The 20,858-nt window shown below is 36.5% G+C and overlaps 2 protein-coding genes across 2 annotated transcripts; both read right to left on the bottom strand.

Annotated features, from left to right (window-relative positions):
* Positions 1–4,118: 4,118 nt before the first annotated feature.
* LOC123559402 (uncharacterized) lies at positions 4,119–8,244 on the bottom strand. The gene is made up of 2 exons (XM_045351173.2): positions 7,067–8,244; positions 4,119–5,085 (listed from the first exon to the last, which is right to left on the bottom strand). The coding sequence occupies exons 1-2, from the start codon at positions 7,895–7,897 to the stop codon at positions 4,990–4,992; spliced, it is 927 nt and encodes a 308-aa protein (XP_045207108.2). The 5' UTR covers positions 7,898–8,244; the 3' UTR covers positions 4,119–4,989.
* Positions 8,245–12,055: 3,811 nt separating this feature from the next.
* On the bottom strand, positions 12,056–14,391 carry LOC123559403 (uncharacterized). Its single transcript, XM_045351174.2, has 3 exons — positions 14,232–14,391; positions 13,606–13,859; positions 12,056–12,813 (listed from the first exon to the last, which is right to left on the bottom strand). Exons 1-3 carry the CDS (start codon positions 14,236–14,238, stop codon positions 12,724–12,726), a joined length of 351 nt encoding a protein of 116 aa, XP_045207109.1. The 5' UTR covers positions 14,239–14,391; the 3' UTR covers positions 12,056–12,723.
* Positions 14,392–20,858: the final 6,467 nt, after the last annotated feature.

Here is a 20,858-nt window from a genome sequence, read left to right as displayed (position 1 = left end):
TATGGGAAAATAGCAACTTTCATAACATTTTCCCGAAGAGAAAATTTTCCACAATGTAGATTTTAATCAAACTCCTCACGGACGTAAATAAACATATGACCTATGATATAGTGAAATAAAATGTATAGGTCAGTGTGCTTATTTCTGAGATATTTGGCCATGATTAAAGTGAACCCCCTATTTGAAGCTAATTTTAAGACATTATTTTGAATTATTAACGTGTCAGATGTTTTAATATCATATTTTAACTTTAGAAAGATAGAGACTGTTACGATTTAATAGATTTATTCACAGGTTACCTTTAATTCATAAACTGATTTTCATTTCCGTACGCCGAATCCAGGCTTTATTCTACGTTTTCCGGATAAATGACGTTACGCCATCACTTCCGGTTTATCAAACGTGCAGAACTACCTTAACGCAAATGTCTTTACGTGTGGTTTGTAGTCTGTTAAATGCCTCCCAGTACTTTAGCTCGTTGTTGTTTTTTAGTCCTTTTGGATCATGAAGTACGATCAAATTTACTATATTAAAATTCCGCTTTTAAAAGCAGGTGCTAGGGGATTTGGACCTTTGGTCTTTCCAAATCAAATAGAAATACTATTTTATTATTTAAATGTTTAAAGGAGAGTTTGCAACGTTGATCTGTGTCTTTTTGTGTTATGAAGAGAATATTACACCATCTATTAGAGTTTGGAACATTTTAAATTACCTTGTGTTAGATAAAGCACTTGCAAATATACTATTCCATTGACCGTGTGTACACCTTCACTTTTTGACAATATATAACATTAACTTTCGTATAAAAAACACCTTGGTCTAAATGCTTCAATTTATCAGTCAAATAATTTGAAAACTTAATATTTCTTTCATTTATGCTTCAACCTTTCTGAACTTAAATGCAAATGAGTTAAAGTATAGATAAACGTAACGAATGTATTTAGCATACATATTAATCTATCAAGTCCAGCGGTATTACACATGGCAGCACTAAATGATGCTATAGCTGATAATTGAGGCATTAATTTCGTTGTAACATATTTCTTTCGGAGAGGTTAAATGTATTATTCAGGCAAACATCGCACAGATGTATGCATGTAATTGAGATAACTTGTTTCCTTCTTTGTCTATATCAAGGCACCATCTTGGACTGGATGGAGCGGAATTTCAAGAGGGGATGGAGAACAGATAATAATAACAGAAAGGTCAGTATGTGTGATTCTCACCCTGGTGATAACACAAGCAGATGGTAGCCTTTGCTTTACAGAGCTGGCTCTAATTATGAAAGGCCAGATTTTTTTTTTAAAGATCTCTCCTCTTTCTACGCATATAGTAAAAATGTTACAAACAATACTTTTATATTCCTTACTTTCATAATTTTTGTGCAAATAATACTCTAGTTCATCAAAATACATTGCAATATTAATACATACTCAATATCTATGCGGGTATGATATGCAACCATCTCTCTCTCTCCCTCCCCCTCTCTCTCTCTTTCTCTCTTTCTCTTATCAAACACAACCCTATGTTTTATTTTCTTTTGACCCTTTCCAAAGGTCTGGCTTGATCACGGTCTCTGCATTTCTTATGAGAATCAGTCACATTTACAACTAATTTTGTTTGTTGGGCCAATAATAAATTACCTTGATTGTTGCAATGTTTAGCCCAGTAGGGAGTGCGTAGATCGCGGGTCATGAGTTCGATCCTCGGGCGAAGACGATTTTATGAAAAACATTGTGGCAGAATCATTCGTTCTCAATTTCCGGTTGGCAGTTACTTGTGGAGAACAGGTTTGTACTGGTACAGAATCCGGGAGCGATTATAAGGGTAACTGCCATTCATTACATAACTATAAAACAAACAAACACTGTTACTTAACCTATTGACATTTGATTTGTAGAATTGAATACGATGCCATTTATTTTCAAGTGAGTTTGTTCACTAGTTTCATCGGGGTTTTCTAATTAATATGCATATCGTTTTGGCTACAAATGTTTTAATATGATTTCGTTGTATTTCGTCTGTGCACATAAGATCACCTAAAAATCACCTAATGATCGAGGTGAATATTCAGATGATACAATATATTTAGATACACACGTACAAGTACTAGTATAATTTGTGTCTAGCTTGGGCTGTTGTATAGGCCGGTATGACCACACTGGTAATTCCAGTGGCTCTACAAATTCATCCCTGTATTTCAAGTGTACCTCTACCAATTCATTACACACGAACGGTTTAGCACCATTTCTTCTTCTATATCATTTGTTAGTTTTTCAAAGTATAGGACTGGGGAAAATTTGGTCAAAAATTAAATGACATTAAGTAGAATTGATTGATGAACCAATGCTATACTTTGAAAAACTAACAAGTGACAGAGAAGAAGAAATTCCTCATTAGGTGACCTGTTTAGGTGATCTTACAGATGAAAAAAAAAGAAATCATATTAAAACATCTGTAGCTAGTCGACCACAAAGTTATGCATATCAATTAGAAAACTCCATGATTATTGGTCCATCTAGCAAACATGTAATGGTGACTGATTCTCAAAAGATATTCAGAGACCGTGATCAAGCTAGACTTTTAACAATGGCTCAAACGAAAAAAAAAAACACGCAGGATTTTGCTTGGTAACAAGAGTGAGAGATGGTTTTATATCTTATACGTATGGCTATTGAGAACGCATTAATTAATATTGTAATGTCCTTTGAACTAGAATGTTATTTGTTCAACAAGAGGCCCATATGGGCCTAAGTTGTCACCTGAAAAGGGCCATGACATTTTAACCGTGTTGGAAGTGTTCCAAAAAATACAAGGCACAATATGAAATCTGGTAAGAATACATACTTGAATGAGTAGTTATGTTCCTTGTTCATGATGTAAGAAATCTACCCAGGGATGTGAAAAGACTTCAGGGAACGTAAAACGTTTATTTTAAATGGCCTCAGACTTAAAATGTACACTAAAATTTGATAAAGACACTTTCCTTCGAAAGGCTCTAAAAATTATTAAATCTATCAATTACACAATTACCAGTATGACATGTTGTTCATGACAAAAGGTGCAAAACTAGATATTTGTCAATAAAGGCTAAAATCTAAGGGAATAATGACAGAAAATGCTACCTGATAGAGTAATTTTCTCTGTCTGTATAGAAGGTCGGGAACATTCCTCTTTTAGAAAACAAAACAGTATCTCTTCATCTAGGAGGTCAACTTCAGGTGAAGAGTTTATACTGAAGAGTTTTATGTCTTTAACTCTATCAAGAAATAGAATGTTTTACTTTTAAGCGAAATTAGCAGTACTAAAATTAAGATTAGTAGAAGTGAAGTTGTTTCCCCTCAAAAAGAATCTAAAAATGACCATTCATCTGAAAGTAGGTTAGCTCTGACAGCCACTAAAATGAGTCAAGCAAAATGATTTGAACTAATATGAGAGAGGACCTTATAAAGATGCTACATACAAAATTTCGTGATGATCCGTCAAGCGGTTCATGATAATAAGTCATTTAAAGATTTGTTTCTATTTTTAGCTCTGGCGACCCCTTAAATCTCTTTAGCATAACCATTTGAACACATTTTGGAGAGAACTATACAAAAATATTACAGACCAAGTTTGGTGATAATCCATCAAGCGGTTCATGAGAAGAAGTTGTTTAAAGGTGAAAAGCTAACGCTAGACGACGGGTGACAGATGATGGACACAGGCCCATCCCAATAGCTTACCCTGAACCTCTGGAAGGAATAGCATAAGGGTTTGGTTGTTATGTTTTAATTATAGGCATGGATAAAATGGAGAGATCCTGTTGTTGTTTTTTAATCTGACCTTCTATAATGAGAGTAAGCTCTATGTAAAGCAAAGGGTATCAGCTGCTGGTATTATTGTACAGAACGACCTCTCTTTTCAATCCATATCCTCTTGAAATTTCACTCCACCCAATCCAAGATGGCGGTTTAATATAGACAAAGGAAAAAAGTGGTGTAGAGAGACACTCCCCACTTCTTACACTGAACAAAACAGCTAATCCTCCAAGTCTTATTTTGCCAATATCTTAAGACTTACTGAAAGTACTTTCTTGAAATTTAGTGTACTATGCTCTAAAAGTTTCAACAATACCAAACAGTGACGTCATGTATAGTTATAATCATTTTAAGATTTAAGTCACAAAATACACGAAAATGATAAGCGATAAATGACGTGAGAGTCAAAGAAGACAACAAACACAAAATTACGTCATTGTCAAGATCATTTCATTGTACAACATGTCACAATTTTATAGAAGTTTACGTCTCTGTTTTCTTATAAATGGTAGTTCAGTTTAGTCATATTTTATTGTAATACTTAATTTGTTGTTACAGGACATAACAACAAATACATAAATGGTATGCATCCGTTTCTAAAAAACACGACTTTTCTGTGTATGTTTTTGACTTTTAAAAATGGTATGTTTTTAATAAAATGAATAGAATTATATTCTTGTGTGTTTTGCAGTTTTTGAAATTTTATTATTGCGTAAAATCTAAAAATTTCTTGGAATATAAATGTGAAAAAGAAGCATTCCAGAACTGTTTGACAATACCTGTTCGAATGTGCCGTCGAAGTGATCGGATATGTCAAAACATTCAATTGTTATCTTCAGAAATGTACATATTATAACACTTTTGTTGAATATGAACAATATGGTCATTTGTCATTCTTTTCGGTACCTCTGTGGCTGAGTGGTTAAGGCGTTCGAATCACTTGCACCTCACCGATGTGCGTTCGAGGCTCACTCGGGGCGTTGAATACTGCATTTGAGGAAGCCATCCAGCCGGCTAACAGAAGGTCGGTGGTTCTACCCAGGGGCCCGCCCGTGATGAAATAATGCACAGAGGGGCACTTGGGGTCTCCCTCCGCCATCAAAGCTGGAAAGTCGCCATATGACCTGTGATTGTGTCGGTGCGACGTTTAACCCAACAAAAACAAAACAAAAGTGTCAATGTTTTCCAATCAGTCATATGAAACTGCTGCTATGGTTCCATAAACAGCTCCAGCTACCACCAGAAATATCATAATGAACCAAAACAAATACTTGACTTTCTTGTCCTGAAACAATAAAAAGGAAATATCTTAGCAATGTTCAGTTTCGTTTGGTGTACAGAACAATAAAGACTAAGAGCAAACAAATGAAAACATAACATCCATAAAATCTGTCTGTGTCATAAATACAGTATGTGTGTTTAAACATATAGAACTTTTAATATAGATAGGGACTTTAAGGTCGCCCACAATATTACTCTCTCCTTAAAACGAAACAAGGATGTGATATGAAATATAAGGATGGCTATAGGATATTTTACACGGGATGGGTAGCTGAGGTAGCCAGGGAGATGGATCACTGCATCTTTCAGATGGTGGGATGAGGCGAGGTATGTTTGACAACAGCGAAGAAAGTGACCTTGGCATTAAGCCATACAATATTATACTCAGAAGCACAAGATGAAAATGACGCACACAAATATTGAGTGAGGATTGTACTGGTATATGTTTGTCTTTAGCATAAATGCACTCCTATAGAAATTTCAATTTGTGTGTTAAAAAGTTGAAAAAAATATTCTCCAAGGCCATAAAAACATTTAGGGTCGGACCAAAAATTTAGGGTAGGTCGGGATACCGGAAACAAACAATTTTTTTACGCCTTATTCAGTTCGTGTAATACCTCAGTATTGGTATCTTTGTTGTCTAAAACAATATGAAGTTTTAATTTATATTCAGTTTAAATTTATTTCAAACAAATTTACTAACGCCAACACGTGACATTTTGCTAAAACTCTTTCAAACTGCAAAGTCTTTCAAACTGCAAAGAGTACAGTTCAAAAACTGTATAAACTTTAACGACGTATTCAAATTCCTTAAATCAATGCTCCCATCGCAGTTTTTAAAAGAAATGTAATACATAGAGGATATTTGTTTGTTTAGAGTGAATATGGAATATATCTCACTGAGAAGTGAGAAAATTTCAAATATTTTCATGAGCGCGTAGCGCGAGTGAAAATGTGAACATTTTCTCACTTCGAGGTGAGATATATTCTATATTCACTCAAAACAAACAAATTTTCTTTTTATTTTATGCTCAATTACGTTGAGATGTGCATTTTGCAACAAATTTTAATCTCAACGCGGGAAACAAACGCGCGTAAACAGATATGACTTCAGACGTGTTGTGACGTTATAAAGACGCACACAAAATTAAGTTCCATTTTATTTCATTGTTTGCTGCATAACGTTATGAAATTCTCATAAGTAAAATAATTTGAATCGAGAAATATACTAAAAAGAACAAATCGCGACTACAGTTTTCATCCTGTTTTAAGCAAATATTTAAAAATTCATACACAATGTATGAGGGGGCGGAGCTATATCTCTCACAGTGTGAAAATATAGATTTCATATTTTCACAGTGTGAGTGATGAGATATGAAAATATTTAACTGATAGAATACAGTATTTCATTAGTTAGCATAAAATAAACATAAATATGTTGTTTTTATTAATCGATTTAATTTTACTTTGTCATTTATGTTTATTTAAACAAATTTCTTTCAGACAATTGTGCCCAATGATTTATCAAAGAAACTGTTAATTTCCATCTTCGTAATGGCCGGATAACGACTTTTGTTTTCATTTTTGTGTACAAGTACTGGAATTCTCTTGTTTTTATCTAATATATTCATTTATATTTAAACAGATTATGCTCTTGAATTTAATTTAATGTTATATGACATTATTCGATTATGTTAAATTTCAATTCAGCACCTATCAAAGAAAAGTGTCCGAAAATTGACATAAGTCAGTCTGGTCGTGCTGTAATCAGTTCTATATGTATAAATATTATGGAAATACCACTGGTACCAGACCAGAAAGAAAATAGCATGTACAGAAGCATTTTCTTGCTGGTCTGGTGCAAGTGGGAAATGTAGTGTGTCAAAGGTGCATTTTAGTTCATTGGCTATGCATATAGGGTTGTTAAGTGTATTGTAAAGTGCGAGCTTAAGGCTAAGATGTAAAATGCTTCGCTATTTCTATACCTCTTTGTTCCTCGGAACATTTGTGCTTGCAGTGTTGACATTACATGCCGATTCGTCTACTCCAAGAAACGTCACGTTATGTGTAAAATTCTGCGAAGTATTTCCACTTCCAGTTTCGCTATGACAACTACAAAAGCAAGCGTCTGTAGTCGTCTGACTACCACAACAAACAAGCCCATTATTGTTGTAATACTCCATAATAATACATTCTGCGTAATCTGGTGGCGAGGCAGAATAATCATTGTATACAAATTCGGTTGTTTGGTTCTGCTCCTCTGTATGTGTAGTGTCTATACTATTCCTGTGTGTTCTGATCACGTGATGAGATTCGTTAGCAATATCGTGAATTTGCTCTTCGAATGCTACAGTAATAGGAGAAGATGGGGGTATTCTTGTTGGATATGTTACGCCCATTTCCTCGTTATTTGGAGTCTGACCTTCATTTGGTATATTTATGTTAAAATCATCTCTTATTTCTTCGTGTAGACTTGTACTAGTCATATTCGAGTTTATGGACGACTCCTGTGCTTCTTGGGCTTGTTCGTCAATGATATTTTCGCTCTGCGTTACGATAACTGGGTCATTTCGGAATGATCGAACTTCCGGTTGGTTTTTATCGAATTGATTCGCAGCGTTTGAACTAATATCACTTATGGTATTAGTGTTATTATCCATTACTCTTCTATTTGAACTGACTTGACAATCATTACGCTCTTCCGTAATAGCTGAATGTGTCAATATTCCTTGTATCGTGCTTTCATCTGTATCTCGAAGTTTTCCTTCATCTAAGACTCCACAAGTATCCCTATTTCTTTCTGAACCCACATCCATGGTAAACAAAACACACGAAAATCTTATTTATCTATGGAAAAAAATATTTATCAAGTAATTCCACAAAATTAATCCAGTTTTTCTACCTAGCTTGTATTCCTAGCATTAAATAATAACTTTCATTTTTGAAATAGTATATGTGCAGGATATTTACAATATTTTGAAATACTTGTCAAGCTGAAAACATGTCGCCCATCATATAACATATTTATACTACGCTGAAAGTGCATTCCTTCTAATAAAAACAAAAATAAGTCAAACTGATAAACAGTTTTGTGAAATATATGCATCTAGGATGTGCAAATATTTGTTTAATAGATCAGAACAGAAATTTGTTTACCTAAATAAACTTCATCGTCATTTTAACAAATCACTACGTGCAAATGCAGAATTGGTTATAAAATAAACATACAAACATGGACGTGCAAAATGAGTAATTTCGCCAATGATCTAGAAGCTAGAGGTATTGATACTCCAAAACACATTTATCATATGTGGTATACACTCAATTCCAAAAGAAATGTGCACTTAGTTTTCTGTTATTTTGAAGGTGCGGTTTAGATGGTAATGAGGCTCTGCTGGGATAACACAAAACAGTTACCCGAGAGCCAGATATTTCCTTCCGCACCTTCAACTAGTGACAGATTACTTGTCTTGCATACTGAATTCTTCCATTATTAAAGAAATAACATAAAACGAATTCCTTTGTTTTAAGCACTATTTTATTATAGTAGCGTATGAGTTTACGCATTCATTCTTAAATTACACAACGTGAGTCGTCCTAAACCCCGGTGTTTAAGACCATTTATTCCAGCAACGGAAAAAGGCGGGAAAAACATACTAGACTTCCTAGATGAGATTTACAAACCTCGTAAGATTCCGGGGCATGGCATTTTTGAATTTTGAAAAATTATAAAACTTTTTATTGAAATAAAATGGTTATCATTCAGCTATTATGAGAGAGACAGTATGAATGGTGTTCAGCCCAATAAGAGATGGACCCTTACCTTTCATCGAGGTAACTCAATGATAGGCAGTCCTAGAAGGTAGCTCAATGATAGGCAGACCTAAAAGGTAACTCAATGATAGGCAGTCCTAAAAGATAACTCAATGATACACAGTCTTAAAAGGTAACTCAATGATAGGCAGTCCTAAACGGTAACTTAATGATAGGCAGTCTTAAAAGGTAACTCAATGATAAGAAGTCCTAAAAGGTAACTCACTGATAGGCAGTCCTAAAAGGTAACTCAGTGATAGGCAGTCCTAAAAGGTAACTCAATGATAGGCAGTCCAAAACGGTAACTCAATGATAGACAGTCCTAAAAGGCAACTCAATGATAAGAAGTCCTAAAAGGTAACTCAATGATAGGCAGTCCTAAAAGGTAACTCAATGATAGGCAGTCCTAAAAGGTAACTCAATGATAGGAAGTCCTTACAGGTAACTCATTGATAGTTAGTCCTAAAAGGTAACTCAATGCTAGGCAGTCCTATAAGGTAATCCAGTGATAGGCAGTCGTAAAAGGTAACAAAATGATAGGCAGTCCTATAAGGTAACTCAGTGATAGGCAGTCCTAAAAGGTAACTCAATGATAGGCAGTCCTATAAGGTAACTCAGTGATAGGCAGTCTTAAAAGGTAACTCAATGATAGGCAGTCCTATAAGGTAACTCATTGATAGGCAGTCCTAAAAGGTAACTCAATGATAGGCAGTCTTAAAAGGTAACTCAGATATAGGCAGTCCCTAAAGGTAACTCAATAATAGGCAGTCCTAAAAGGTAACTCAATGTTAGGCAGTCCTTAAAGGTAACTCAGTGATAGGCAGTCCTTAAAGGTAACTCAATGATAGGTAGTCTTAAAAGGTAACTCAGTGATAGGCAGTCCTAAAAAATGTAACTCACTGATAGGCAGCCCTTACAGGTAACACAATGATGGGAAGTCCTAAAAGGCAACTCAATGATAGGCAGTCCTAAAATATAACTCAATGATAGGCAGTCCTAAAAGCTCACTTGGATCGAACTACTTGTTATATTTTCTTTTTCGCTTGCTTCGTCGGGTCCTAATTAATTTGTTGAAGTTGCGGCTGAAATATCTGTCTCCCGGGTAAATGTTTTGCTGTAACCCGGCAGAGCGTCATTACCGCCTAAATAGTTACCCTAGAGCCAGACATTACCATCCACATCTTCAACTAGTGATAGATATTTTTTCTTACATACCGTATTATTCAATTATTAGAAGAAACAGAGCAAAACAAATGATTTTCTTTTAAGCACTATTTCATTATAGTAGCGTATGAATTTACGCATTCGTTCATAAATTAAAGCACGTAAGTCGTCTGTCAAAAACTCGAAAAAATCCTGCCCGCATATTTGTTCGTGTTATAACATCTACAGAATCCCGAGGGATTGGTTGATGCCCGAGCCCGGTAAGGCGAGGATACCAACGTATCCTGAGGGATTCTGAAGATGTTATAACATGAAATGAACATGCGCTAACGCTATTCTAGCATGAAACTCGTAAAAAAACTAAAGAATAAATACATTGTCCCTCAACGCCATTAATTTCCATGAAATACGCGGGAATGTCTTCGCTGATCGATTTCCTTTTGAATTATCCGTTTTGGGACCGTAATGCGTTTACGTTTCGCCACGGAACGCGCATATATAAAACACGTGAACGCGAAAATCTGTGTGTACGTTTTGTCATCTGTTAACCCCCCCCCCCCCCCCCCCCCCCCCCACCACCGAAATGTGACAAGAACAGCAGTTTTATGCTAGAATGCTCACACAATGACACTTCGGATATAGTCCAACTCGTAGCGTAATTACCATTTTCATTTCATTTCAGTCTGATATTGGCCGGGCAGCCAGGGAGGTAACTAGAGTCACAGACTGGAACTATTTTAGATACAATTAAAGTTATCTTTTATGTTCAGTCTGATCTTGCGTACAGAGTTACATGGAATTCCTTTTTAACCACATATAATTGTGTAGAATAACACAAAATTAGTGATGTCAATGATAATTGTCTTAAATGAAAAAATAAGTATAAAAGGGAGATAACCTTGCAAAAATTTGGCTATTGAGATTTTCAATTCCTCCTATTGATATACATTTATATAATCATATTAAATTACATGAACTAATCACGGTGACATAAGAGCTACATTCAGTGGATTAAAAGCGTCAGTCTTTAATCATAAAAGGTTAATAAGAAAGTGAACAATTAAATTTGAAAGGGGAGTTAGAAAAGGGAGTTAATTAAAAAATATATAAACATTCATTAAAGTTTAATATTTTTTCTGTTCTTCATTTTCATTTAATAATATCTTACTCTATGTAAAGTTACATATGAGCCGCGCCATGAGAAAACCAACATAGTGGCTTTGCGACCAGCATGGATCCAGATCAGCCTGCGATTCCGCGAAGTCTGGTCAGGATCCATGCTGTTCGCTTTTAAAGCCTATTGCATTTAAAGAAACCGTTAGCGAACAGCATGGATCCTGACTAGACTGCGCGGATGCTCAGGCTGGTCTGGATCCATGCTGGTCGCAAAGCCACTATGTTGGTTTTCTCATGGCGCGGCTCATAAATTTATCCACTTCAGTCAAACTTTTTCACATAAATGCTATAAATATTATACATGTGTGAAGTTTACGTTGGGACTTTATTGATCAGCGGTTTGATACACACACGGCAGTGACTCGTTTGTGGATCAAATATACTGTTGTCCTTGTCGTCTATACCAAATCATTTATCTTTCCAACACGTAAACTACGTCTGATATCTGACTGATTTGTTGTCACAGGCTGGGTAAAACCCAAATATATATAGTTTGAATTTCTTTATTGTGTACAATGATAATAAAACGTCGTACAGGAGTAAAAAGCTAGCATTACACTTCGTATCTTTTTGTTCCAATGATACGATATTATGACATGCCTCTAAAACAGCCAAATACAGGAGTGAAATAAAAAAAAAACCCATAACGTCTGCGATCAAGTTACCGTAACTGTACCTGTGTCGTTTATGTGTCAAAAAACACGACAGTATTTATTTTCATCAATAAAATTGTGTTTGGGTCTACTTTGCGATGCATGGCTCTCTGTGTGTGTTTTGGGTGTCTCTGTGCTTCTGACAAAATAAACAATATAAATAAAAAATACGGTATAAGTTTATTAATGTTATTATAAAAGACAACAAAAATATATAATCGTATCAAAAATACAGCAAAATAAGACATACTAATGTACTATTGCATTCAACCCGTATATGGCATAACAAGTAAATGCATAAATTATACAGTATAAACATTGTTACTTAAATTATAGCAAGATTACAGTAAAATAAATATGAAAGCACAATAAATATGAACTTTTTAAAGTTCTTTTAAAGTTACTTCTTGAAAATATTTCATATCTTTATCTACAGGGAGGTTGATATAAGATGAACACCTGGCATTGCGAACTACCTTTACAAGGTCAATGTTAGTAATAATTATCAAATACTGGCAAAATATGTTCATTTGATTCAGACGCATACTTCTTCTTATGAAAAATTAGATTTTTGTATCTCACATGGTTATTCAAAAACTAAGATTAGTTAAGAGCTTCGTTTGCAAAGCACAATCAAATTTTAACAAAAGGATGTAAACGAGGCCCATTTCAATAATAGTATCAAGCAGAATTTCACATACAAATGCAAAATCTGCGTTGCTTAACTTTAACACTAGCACATGTATTGTCAAACAGGTCTGTGAAAGGTTGTAAAGGTTCCTTCTCAACATGATTTGCACGGCAAAACAAAAAAAGTTCTTCAGATGGTAGCTGCATCAGTCGCTTATGACAAAGAAGTAGAGTATGAGAAATATTGCAATGCCAACGAGGACGCCGACGACAAGACTTATTGTTCCGCCGTTATTCTGAAAATATATATTCATAGTCACAATTAATTCAACTCGTATATATAAAATCTAATAGAAGGAACAATAATCATACAGGTTTCTAAGACGCTAGTAAAATAGTTAGAAAATTGACATAATATATGACACTAGGTGAACATGAGTATTCCATGCATCACAAAAATATGAATGGGAACAGCTAATAAGGAGAAGCAAATATGTTGCCAGGGTACGGCGCTTTTCTTAGACAAGGTAAACAATCTAAATTAGTTAAATTTTCTTCTTTATTAAATATTTCTTATAAAACTTTAACACAGGATACAAGTATAAAGCAGAGTATATGAGCCATGCCATGAGAAAACCAACATAGTAGCTTTGTGACCAGCATGGCTCCAGACCAGCCTGCGCAACCGCGCAGTCTGGCCAGGATCCATGCTGTTCACTAAAGGTTTGTCTAATTGCAGTAGGCTATAAAAGCGAACAGGATTGATCCTGACCAGACTGCGCGGATGCGCAGGCTGGTCTGGATCCATGCTGGTCGCAAAGCCACTATGTTGGTTTTCCCATGGCGCGGCTCATTTATGTGTGATTTCATCAAGAGTATCCAACGGTAGTGTGGCGCTGATATGGATTGTCAATATACCAACACAGGTTTACTATCGTACCAAATACATGTGATAGCAAGATAACCAAGTATCGATATATGCTTCCCAACTAAAAACATGTAATTTATCGACACTCGAGGAAAACTAATTCTACTTTGTGCATTTCTTATTCTTCTGTTTTGCTGGAACGTTAGTAAACAGTACTCACTGAAGAGTAGTTTCTTCTAACAACAGGAGTTGGTTTTGGTTTTTTGAACTTCATTTTCGGCATCTTGATATCCAGATCCAGGTCTAGATCATTGCCTTCGTTGATATATGACACGTCAGCGGGTGCTTCTTCCACATTACCCGATGGAATCTGGTTGCCTAGGACCTCACTCCCACTTATATATGCTATGTTATCCATAGGCATACACCCTCCTCCTAAATCCATCCCACCGGTATAACCTCCGTAACCTGACTCTGAAATACACATATATTTGTTCATAGCACCATTTTATAAAGTGTTTAGTCAATAAATCTAGATTGTTTAACAGTAGTTTCAACTGGGATATCGCATTTGGATCAAATGGATTTTGCACAGCTCATTAAAATTTACATCTATTAAAGACCAAATAGACCAAACAACTGTTTAATGTGGAGTAACACTTTTATCATAGCCTCTCTTATGATTTTAAACGTAGCTGTCTCTCCTTTACAGTTTATATAGCTTTAAACGTTATCAGTGAAAATTTGTATGAAACTACTATGATATAATATTTGAGTTTGGTATTACATCATTTATTTAAAAAAAAAAAAAAAAAAAAAAAACATGTGAGATAGAAATGTACTCACCGTCCATTGTCTAAAATTTTCAGTAATCAGTTGCTTTTTTTTTCAGCAAGTATACTAGCTTAACGGTAACTCCGTTTTTAGCAAAATGATTATATGCAATGTTATTTAACATACACTTCACTTGTTTACAAATAGACATTTGATCTCTAGGTTTTTATTTGTGATTTTACCATCCCAGATCTAGGATACGTACAAATATGTAAACAGATTTTTGACATTGCCTTTGTCACATAACATACCTGTGAAATCTGATCTGCTTGTTTATCGTTAAATTTGGATTTTTGCTCCATGCCATGGACTTGTAAAGTTATAATAGTGGCCGCTCCTTTTGTAGATCCCAGTGCAGGACCTTTTTAGAGGTCTCGATGGGTCATTTTAATTGCATACAATAAAGGAAGTTGTATATATCATGGATACATTATGTATGAAAACTGTCCGAAATAACAACGACCCAGTTCGTGGATAAAATAAACTCATATAAATATCAACGTATACTATTACGGTTGGTTTACATCCTGTTTAAACTGCGTAAAGATGCGTCATTTGACAATCATACCTGAAGGAAGTCACGTTTATGTCTGACCTTCAATTAATTCCAAAATAAAGTTATATTGGAAGGTGTTTTATAATATTTGCATACAATATAGGAAAAAAAAACGTCCGCGAAAGAAGTCCAAGCCAAAGTCTGAAAACGAGGCTATGTTTAAGGGCAACTTTCTTTACATTTATATACTAAGTATTACAGATTTATCTATTATAATAGTGAAATAACTTAAGCGTATAACTAGTATCTTTTCTTTATGCACACGCTTGCATTACACTATAAAGCCGTTCAAGAAGCATTTTATAATGACTTGCCTTAACTTTTTATGAATTTCGAGCGAGTATTCATTTATCAGATATACCAGCCATTTTCAATATCATTGATATGTTCAAATTCTTCTTACGAAATCCTCTATGGATATTTTTTCTTATTTTATGTGGGGTAGGGGCGGGGGGTGGGGGGTGGCGGGGGCGTACCTGGGCGTACGCCGATAAGCCTGTGCGTACAATTAAATTCGACACAGGGAAATGAAAAATGTTAAATTGTGAAAAAATGTAATAAAATGTAAAGCATTAAGGGTCGGCTATTTCAAGTTCGTCGTTTAACAATATCATCTGCATGAGGTTTATCAAGTTCGTTTTTGAAATAGATTTATTTCTTCTTGTAATTATCTTGGAAAAGGTAAGGGTAGATTCCTTGGAAGCATAAGGAACAGCAAATACAGCCAGAGCCACACACTGCCAAATAGAATTGTCATAAATAGAAGCATAGACGCACACATGCACGCACACACACAAACGGACAGCGAGGACAAAAAGAACACTGTTGGCACCGCCCAGGAACGGGCAGTGGTAACACCTTCCGTATTTTTCTTCATTCTAAATCATATATTGTTTACAAAGAAACAATTTTAATATTGAAAGCTGGTCCTTTTGACAGTATTTCATTTAGTTTGTTTGTTCCCAGATGCTACTCCGTGCATTAATTTATCACGGGCGGGCACCCGGGTAGAACCAACGACCTTCTGTAAGCCAGCTGGATGGTTTCTTCATCTGAAGAATTTAACACCCCGAAGGAGGCTCGAACCCACATTGGTGAGGTGCAAGTGATTCGAAGTTAGCGGCCTTAACCACTCGGCCATAAAGGTTCCAAGTAAAATATTGGTATTCAAGCATGCAAAGGGAGCACAAAAATGCTTGTTTGCGCTTAATATATCATTTAACGCGAATATCGATGTACAATTCAATCTACCAATCTACGTCCAGATCAGGATACCGAAACGCCAAAAACAGTTTATGCAGTTTGAATTTTCGTTTGCAAAAATAAGATGTTTACGTTTTCCTAAAAAATGTTAATTTTCGTGTGAGAAAGATATACCAATGATTATTTTATAAAACCTCGCAATGTAATGGGTAGACGCATTAATCAAAGATCTGTCAAAATGCGGATGCAGAAGTCATGCATGAAAATTAAACATATCGATGATTTCAAAAAACGATAACAACAAGAACTAGAATACCCTTACACAATTCAAACCCGCCGGGAGATCGAGACTAGCATCGCTGCTTGGTTCCTAGTTATGCTGCTCGTGTATCAGACGTACAGTTCAAAATCACCCAGCATGCTTTGTTTTCGAGCCTTTTCTGTTTCACTTTACTGGACAAGTGGTGAACTCCATAATATACAGGTCATAAAAGTGGCATGAACTGCTTTTACGTTTGCCCTCAGCCTGTTTTGTAGGATACATTTATGGTACCTCTTTTTCTGCTGCATCTTCTACAAAGGCATTGAGTACACGTACATACGCTTTTTTTACGTTTTGATTTTCATATATTTTACACAAGCGTGGTCGTAACTTTTGTTAGTATATGTCTAACAATACATGGCTTCATCGAAATATGACCAATATAGCTCAATGCTTCTTGAGGAGTTGTTATATTTATGTTAAAAGTCTTCCCATACCATACCTGAATTCAGTATTATTATATTTTCTGATCCCTTGTGATCGTGAAGCCTATTCAATACCTGTGTAATAGAATTAGGGTATTGCGCTTTTCATAAGGTAGCAGGGTACACTTAGATGCGAAAATTTTGGGCACGGACGGTCTTACATGTAGCGAGTCGCAATATTGCACTTTTCTTAAGAGCAGAATCAGGGTGGCCATATTATATATTGCGTGCATGTTTTGTGCTTTTAATTAATGGCAAGATCAGGATTCTCATACAAGAATAAAGAAAGTTATCAAAACGAAAGGTTTACACCATCCATGAAAAAAATAGCATGCCAAATCATCAATTTTGCACTTTTTGAACAGCCTGCAATGATCCCGCTGCAAGAACAATGCCCAATTTTATTGCATTTCTCAATTTAACAGTCCTTACTGTCAATCAACAAACACAGAACCCTTCCGTGATTTGAATTTTTCCGCGAAAAGGTGTCTCATTGATCGTACAAAGCTACCAGCAGTTAGTTTTCCCACTGACATCAGAATTTTACATGTATTGGCTGTATAAATTTTCTAAAGAATTTATAATCATTATCTCTCACCTTAATTTACAGACATCCAAAATCACGAAATTTTATAACAAATATTGACGGGGGCCAAATTTGAAGTGTACCCTGCTACCTAACCCTTTATTTTGCAAATGGCGTCCAGGGAGGTAGGGGAAGTAACTCTGGATGGTGGAAAACAGGTCGGTTAGAGTGGCCTCTCCTTAATTTTGCAAATGGCGTCGAGGGAGGTAAGGGAAGAAACTCTGGATGGTGAAAAACAGGTCCGTTAGAGTGGCCTCCCCTTAATTTTGCAAATGGCGTCGAGGGAGGTAGGGAAAGTAACTCTGGATGGCGAAAAAAGGTCGGTTAGAGTGGCCTCCCCTTTATTTTGCAAATGGCGTCGAGGGAGGTAAAGGAAGTAACTCTGGATGGTGGAAAAAGGTCGGTTAGAGTGGCCTCCCCTTAATTTTGCAAATGGCGTCGAGGGAGGTAAGGGAAGTAACTCTGGATGGCGGAAAAGGGTCGATTAGAGTGGCCTCCCCTTAATTTTGCAAATGGCGTCGAGGGAGGTAGGGGAAGTAACTCTGAATGGCGGAAAAGGGTCGACTAGTGGCCTCCCCTTAATTTTACAAATGGCGTCGAGGGAGGTAGGGGAAGTAACTCTGGATGGCGGAAAATAGGTCGGTTAGAGTGGCCTCCCCTTAATTTTGCAAATGGCGTCGAGAGAGGTAGGGGAAATAACTCTGGATGGCGGAAAATGATCGGTTAGAGTGACCTCCCCTTAATTTTGCAAATGGCGTCGAGGGAGGTAAGGGAAGTAACTCTGGATGGCGGAAAAGGGTCGGTTAGAGTGGCCTCCCCTTAATTTTGCAAATGGCGTCGAGGGAGGTAGGGGAAGTAACTCTGGATGGCGGAAAATGATCGGTTAGAGTGGCCTCCCCTTTATTTTGCAAATGGCGTCGAGGGAGGTAGGGGAAATAACTCTGGATGGCGGAAAATGATCGGTTAGAGTGGCCTCCCCTTTATTTTGCAAATGGCGTCGAGGGAGGTAAGGGAAGTAACTCTGGATGGCGGAAAAGGGTCGGTTAGAGTGGCCTCCCCTTAATTTTGCAAATGGCGTCGAGGGAGGTAGGGGAAGTAACTCTGGATGGTGGAAAACAGGTCGGTTAGAGTGGCCTCCCCTTTATTTTGCAAATGGCGTCGAGGGAGGTAGGGGTTGTAACTCTGGATGGTGGAAAACAGGTCCGTTAGAGTGGCCTCCCCTTTATTTTTCAAATGGCGTCGAGGGAGGTAGAAGAAGTAACTCTGGATGGTGAAAAACAGGTCGGTTAGAGTGGCCTCCCCTTTATTTTGCAAATGGCGTCGAGGGAGGTAGGGGAAGTAACTCTGGATGGCGAAAAAAGGTCGGTTAGAGTGGCCTCCCCTTAATTTTGCAAATGGCGTCGAGGGAGGTAGGGGAAGTAACTCTGGATGGTGGAAAATAGGTCGGTTAGAGTGGCCTCCCCTTAATTTTGCCAATGGCGTCGACTGAGGTAGGGGAAGACTCTGGATGGTGAAAAAACAGGTAGGTTAGAGTGGCCTCCACTTTATTTTGCAAATGGCGTCGAGGGAGGTAGGGGAAGTAACTATGGATGGTGAAAAACAGGTCGGTTAGAGTGGCCTCCCCTTTAGTTTGCAAATGGCGTCGAGGGAGGTAGGGGAAGTAACTCTGGCTGGTGGAAAACAGGTCGGTTAGAGTGGCCTCCCCTTAATTTTGCAAATGGTGTCGAGGGAGGTAGGGGAAGTAACTCTGGATGGCGAAAACCAGGTGGGTAGTGGCTTCCTTAATTTTGCAAATGGCGTCGAGGGAGGTAGGGGAAGTAACTCTGGATGGCGAAAACCAGGTGGGTTAGTGGCCTCCCCTTAATTTTGCAAATGGCGTCGAGGGAGGTAGGGGAAGTAACTCTGGATGGCGAAAACCAGGTCGGTTATAGTGGCCTCCCCTTACGTTTGCAAATGGCGTCGAGGGAGGTAGGGGAAGTAACTCTGGATTGGGCAAAGCAGGTTGGATAGTGGCCTCCACTATTTTGCAAATGGAGTCGAGAGAGGTAGGGGAAGTAACTCGGGATGGGGCAAAACAGGTCGGATAGAGTGGCCTCCCTTTATTTTGCAAATGACGTTAAAAGGAGAAGGGGAAGTATCTTGTTGTTGGAGAAAAAGTCTGTTATGTTTATTTTGCAAATGGCGTCAATGACGGTAGGGTAAACTAGATGGATAAAGAGGTCGCTTATGGTATCCACCTTTTTTTGCAAATGGCATTTAGAAAGGGAAAGAGAAGTATTGAGGGAGGGGTATCTTTGGAAGACAGTAAGGCTAATTTCCCCTTTATTTCGACAAGGAAGGGAAAAACTTATAGTAACTAATTCTGTATTTTACAAATGTCGTCATAGAAGGTGAAGTAAATGTTGACCAAATAGAAGATGCCTATGGTAATCTCACTGGCGCCAAGGCGGGATGGGAAAGAAACCTCATTACATTTCGTAAATGGCATAAAGGTGAAGTAACATTGGATGACAAAGTATAAGAGTACAGGGTAAACTCCGCTTAGTTTTGCAAATGGGAGTATCTATTGATGACAAAGTGCATGTCGGTAAGGATACTCCTTTTTTTATTTTGCATATTACAAGAAAGTATGACCAATTGAACACACCTGCATTTTGCAAATGCTATGAGGGAAGTAAACTTAGTAAAGGAAGGTCACATTTAATGTCGGTTAGATTTCTTAAACATCAATAATCAATGCAATTGTTTGACCTTTTATTTTCAAAAAAAGTAAACAACACAACTGTATGGCGTTTTATTCATTTTTCAAGCAACAATAAATAGCACAAATAGACGCAAATGACATTGTAAAGTATAATTATAGTGTTTAAAGCTCTAAAATTGAATACATGAACAAAATTTCATTGAACTGAACTCTCACCTCAAAAAGTTAAACTCATTGTGAAAAAATGTAATCTTGCAAAATATATTTAAAGTTCTGACATTTAGAAGGATAAAAAAAACATACATTACTGTAATACAAAGTATAAAATGTATATATTTATAGATCTGGAAGACAGACATGGTTGATAGGTAAGAGAGGGAAACGGTGAATTTTACATGTGAAAACGCACTCTTCTTACGATTATTAACCAAAAACAATCTAACAAAAGTTATACAAAAATTATTACTGAAAGTTTGTCTGTCATTTCAAAATAGTAAGTTTTTAAATGTGAAAATGCACTCTCCTTGGGATTATAATACAAAAGATATCTAACAACAATTATACTGATTTCTTTCTTTGGTCAATTCACCTTATTTTTAGCCGTTTTTCCTCAAAATGTAGATGCTTGTTACCTACTTCTGCTGTAAAATGATATAGAAATGGGACATTTGTTTGTTTCAGTATAAAATCGAAATATATTTCAACGAATAAACTTAAATCTGGTGTTCCCGAGTAAAAGATAATTCAGTATAACACTTTCTTTTTAATTCATACATTGGTTGGCCTACATCTTATGTTGTATTGTTTTATATCCTGTCAAGTTAAAATTAATTTATCTTATCT

This window comes from Mercenaria mercenaria, chromosome 10 (assembly GCF_021730395.1).
Source record: "Mercenaria mercenaria strain notata chromosome 10, MADL_Memer_1, whole genome shotgun sequence".
Lineage (NCBI taxonomy): Eukaryota > Metazoa > Mollusca > Bivalvia > Venerida > Veneridae > Mercenaria > Mercenaria mercenaria.
The sequence above is the reverse complement of the archived record's forward strand: the minus strand, read 5'-3'. Positions and strand labels throughout refer to the sequence as shown.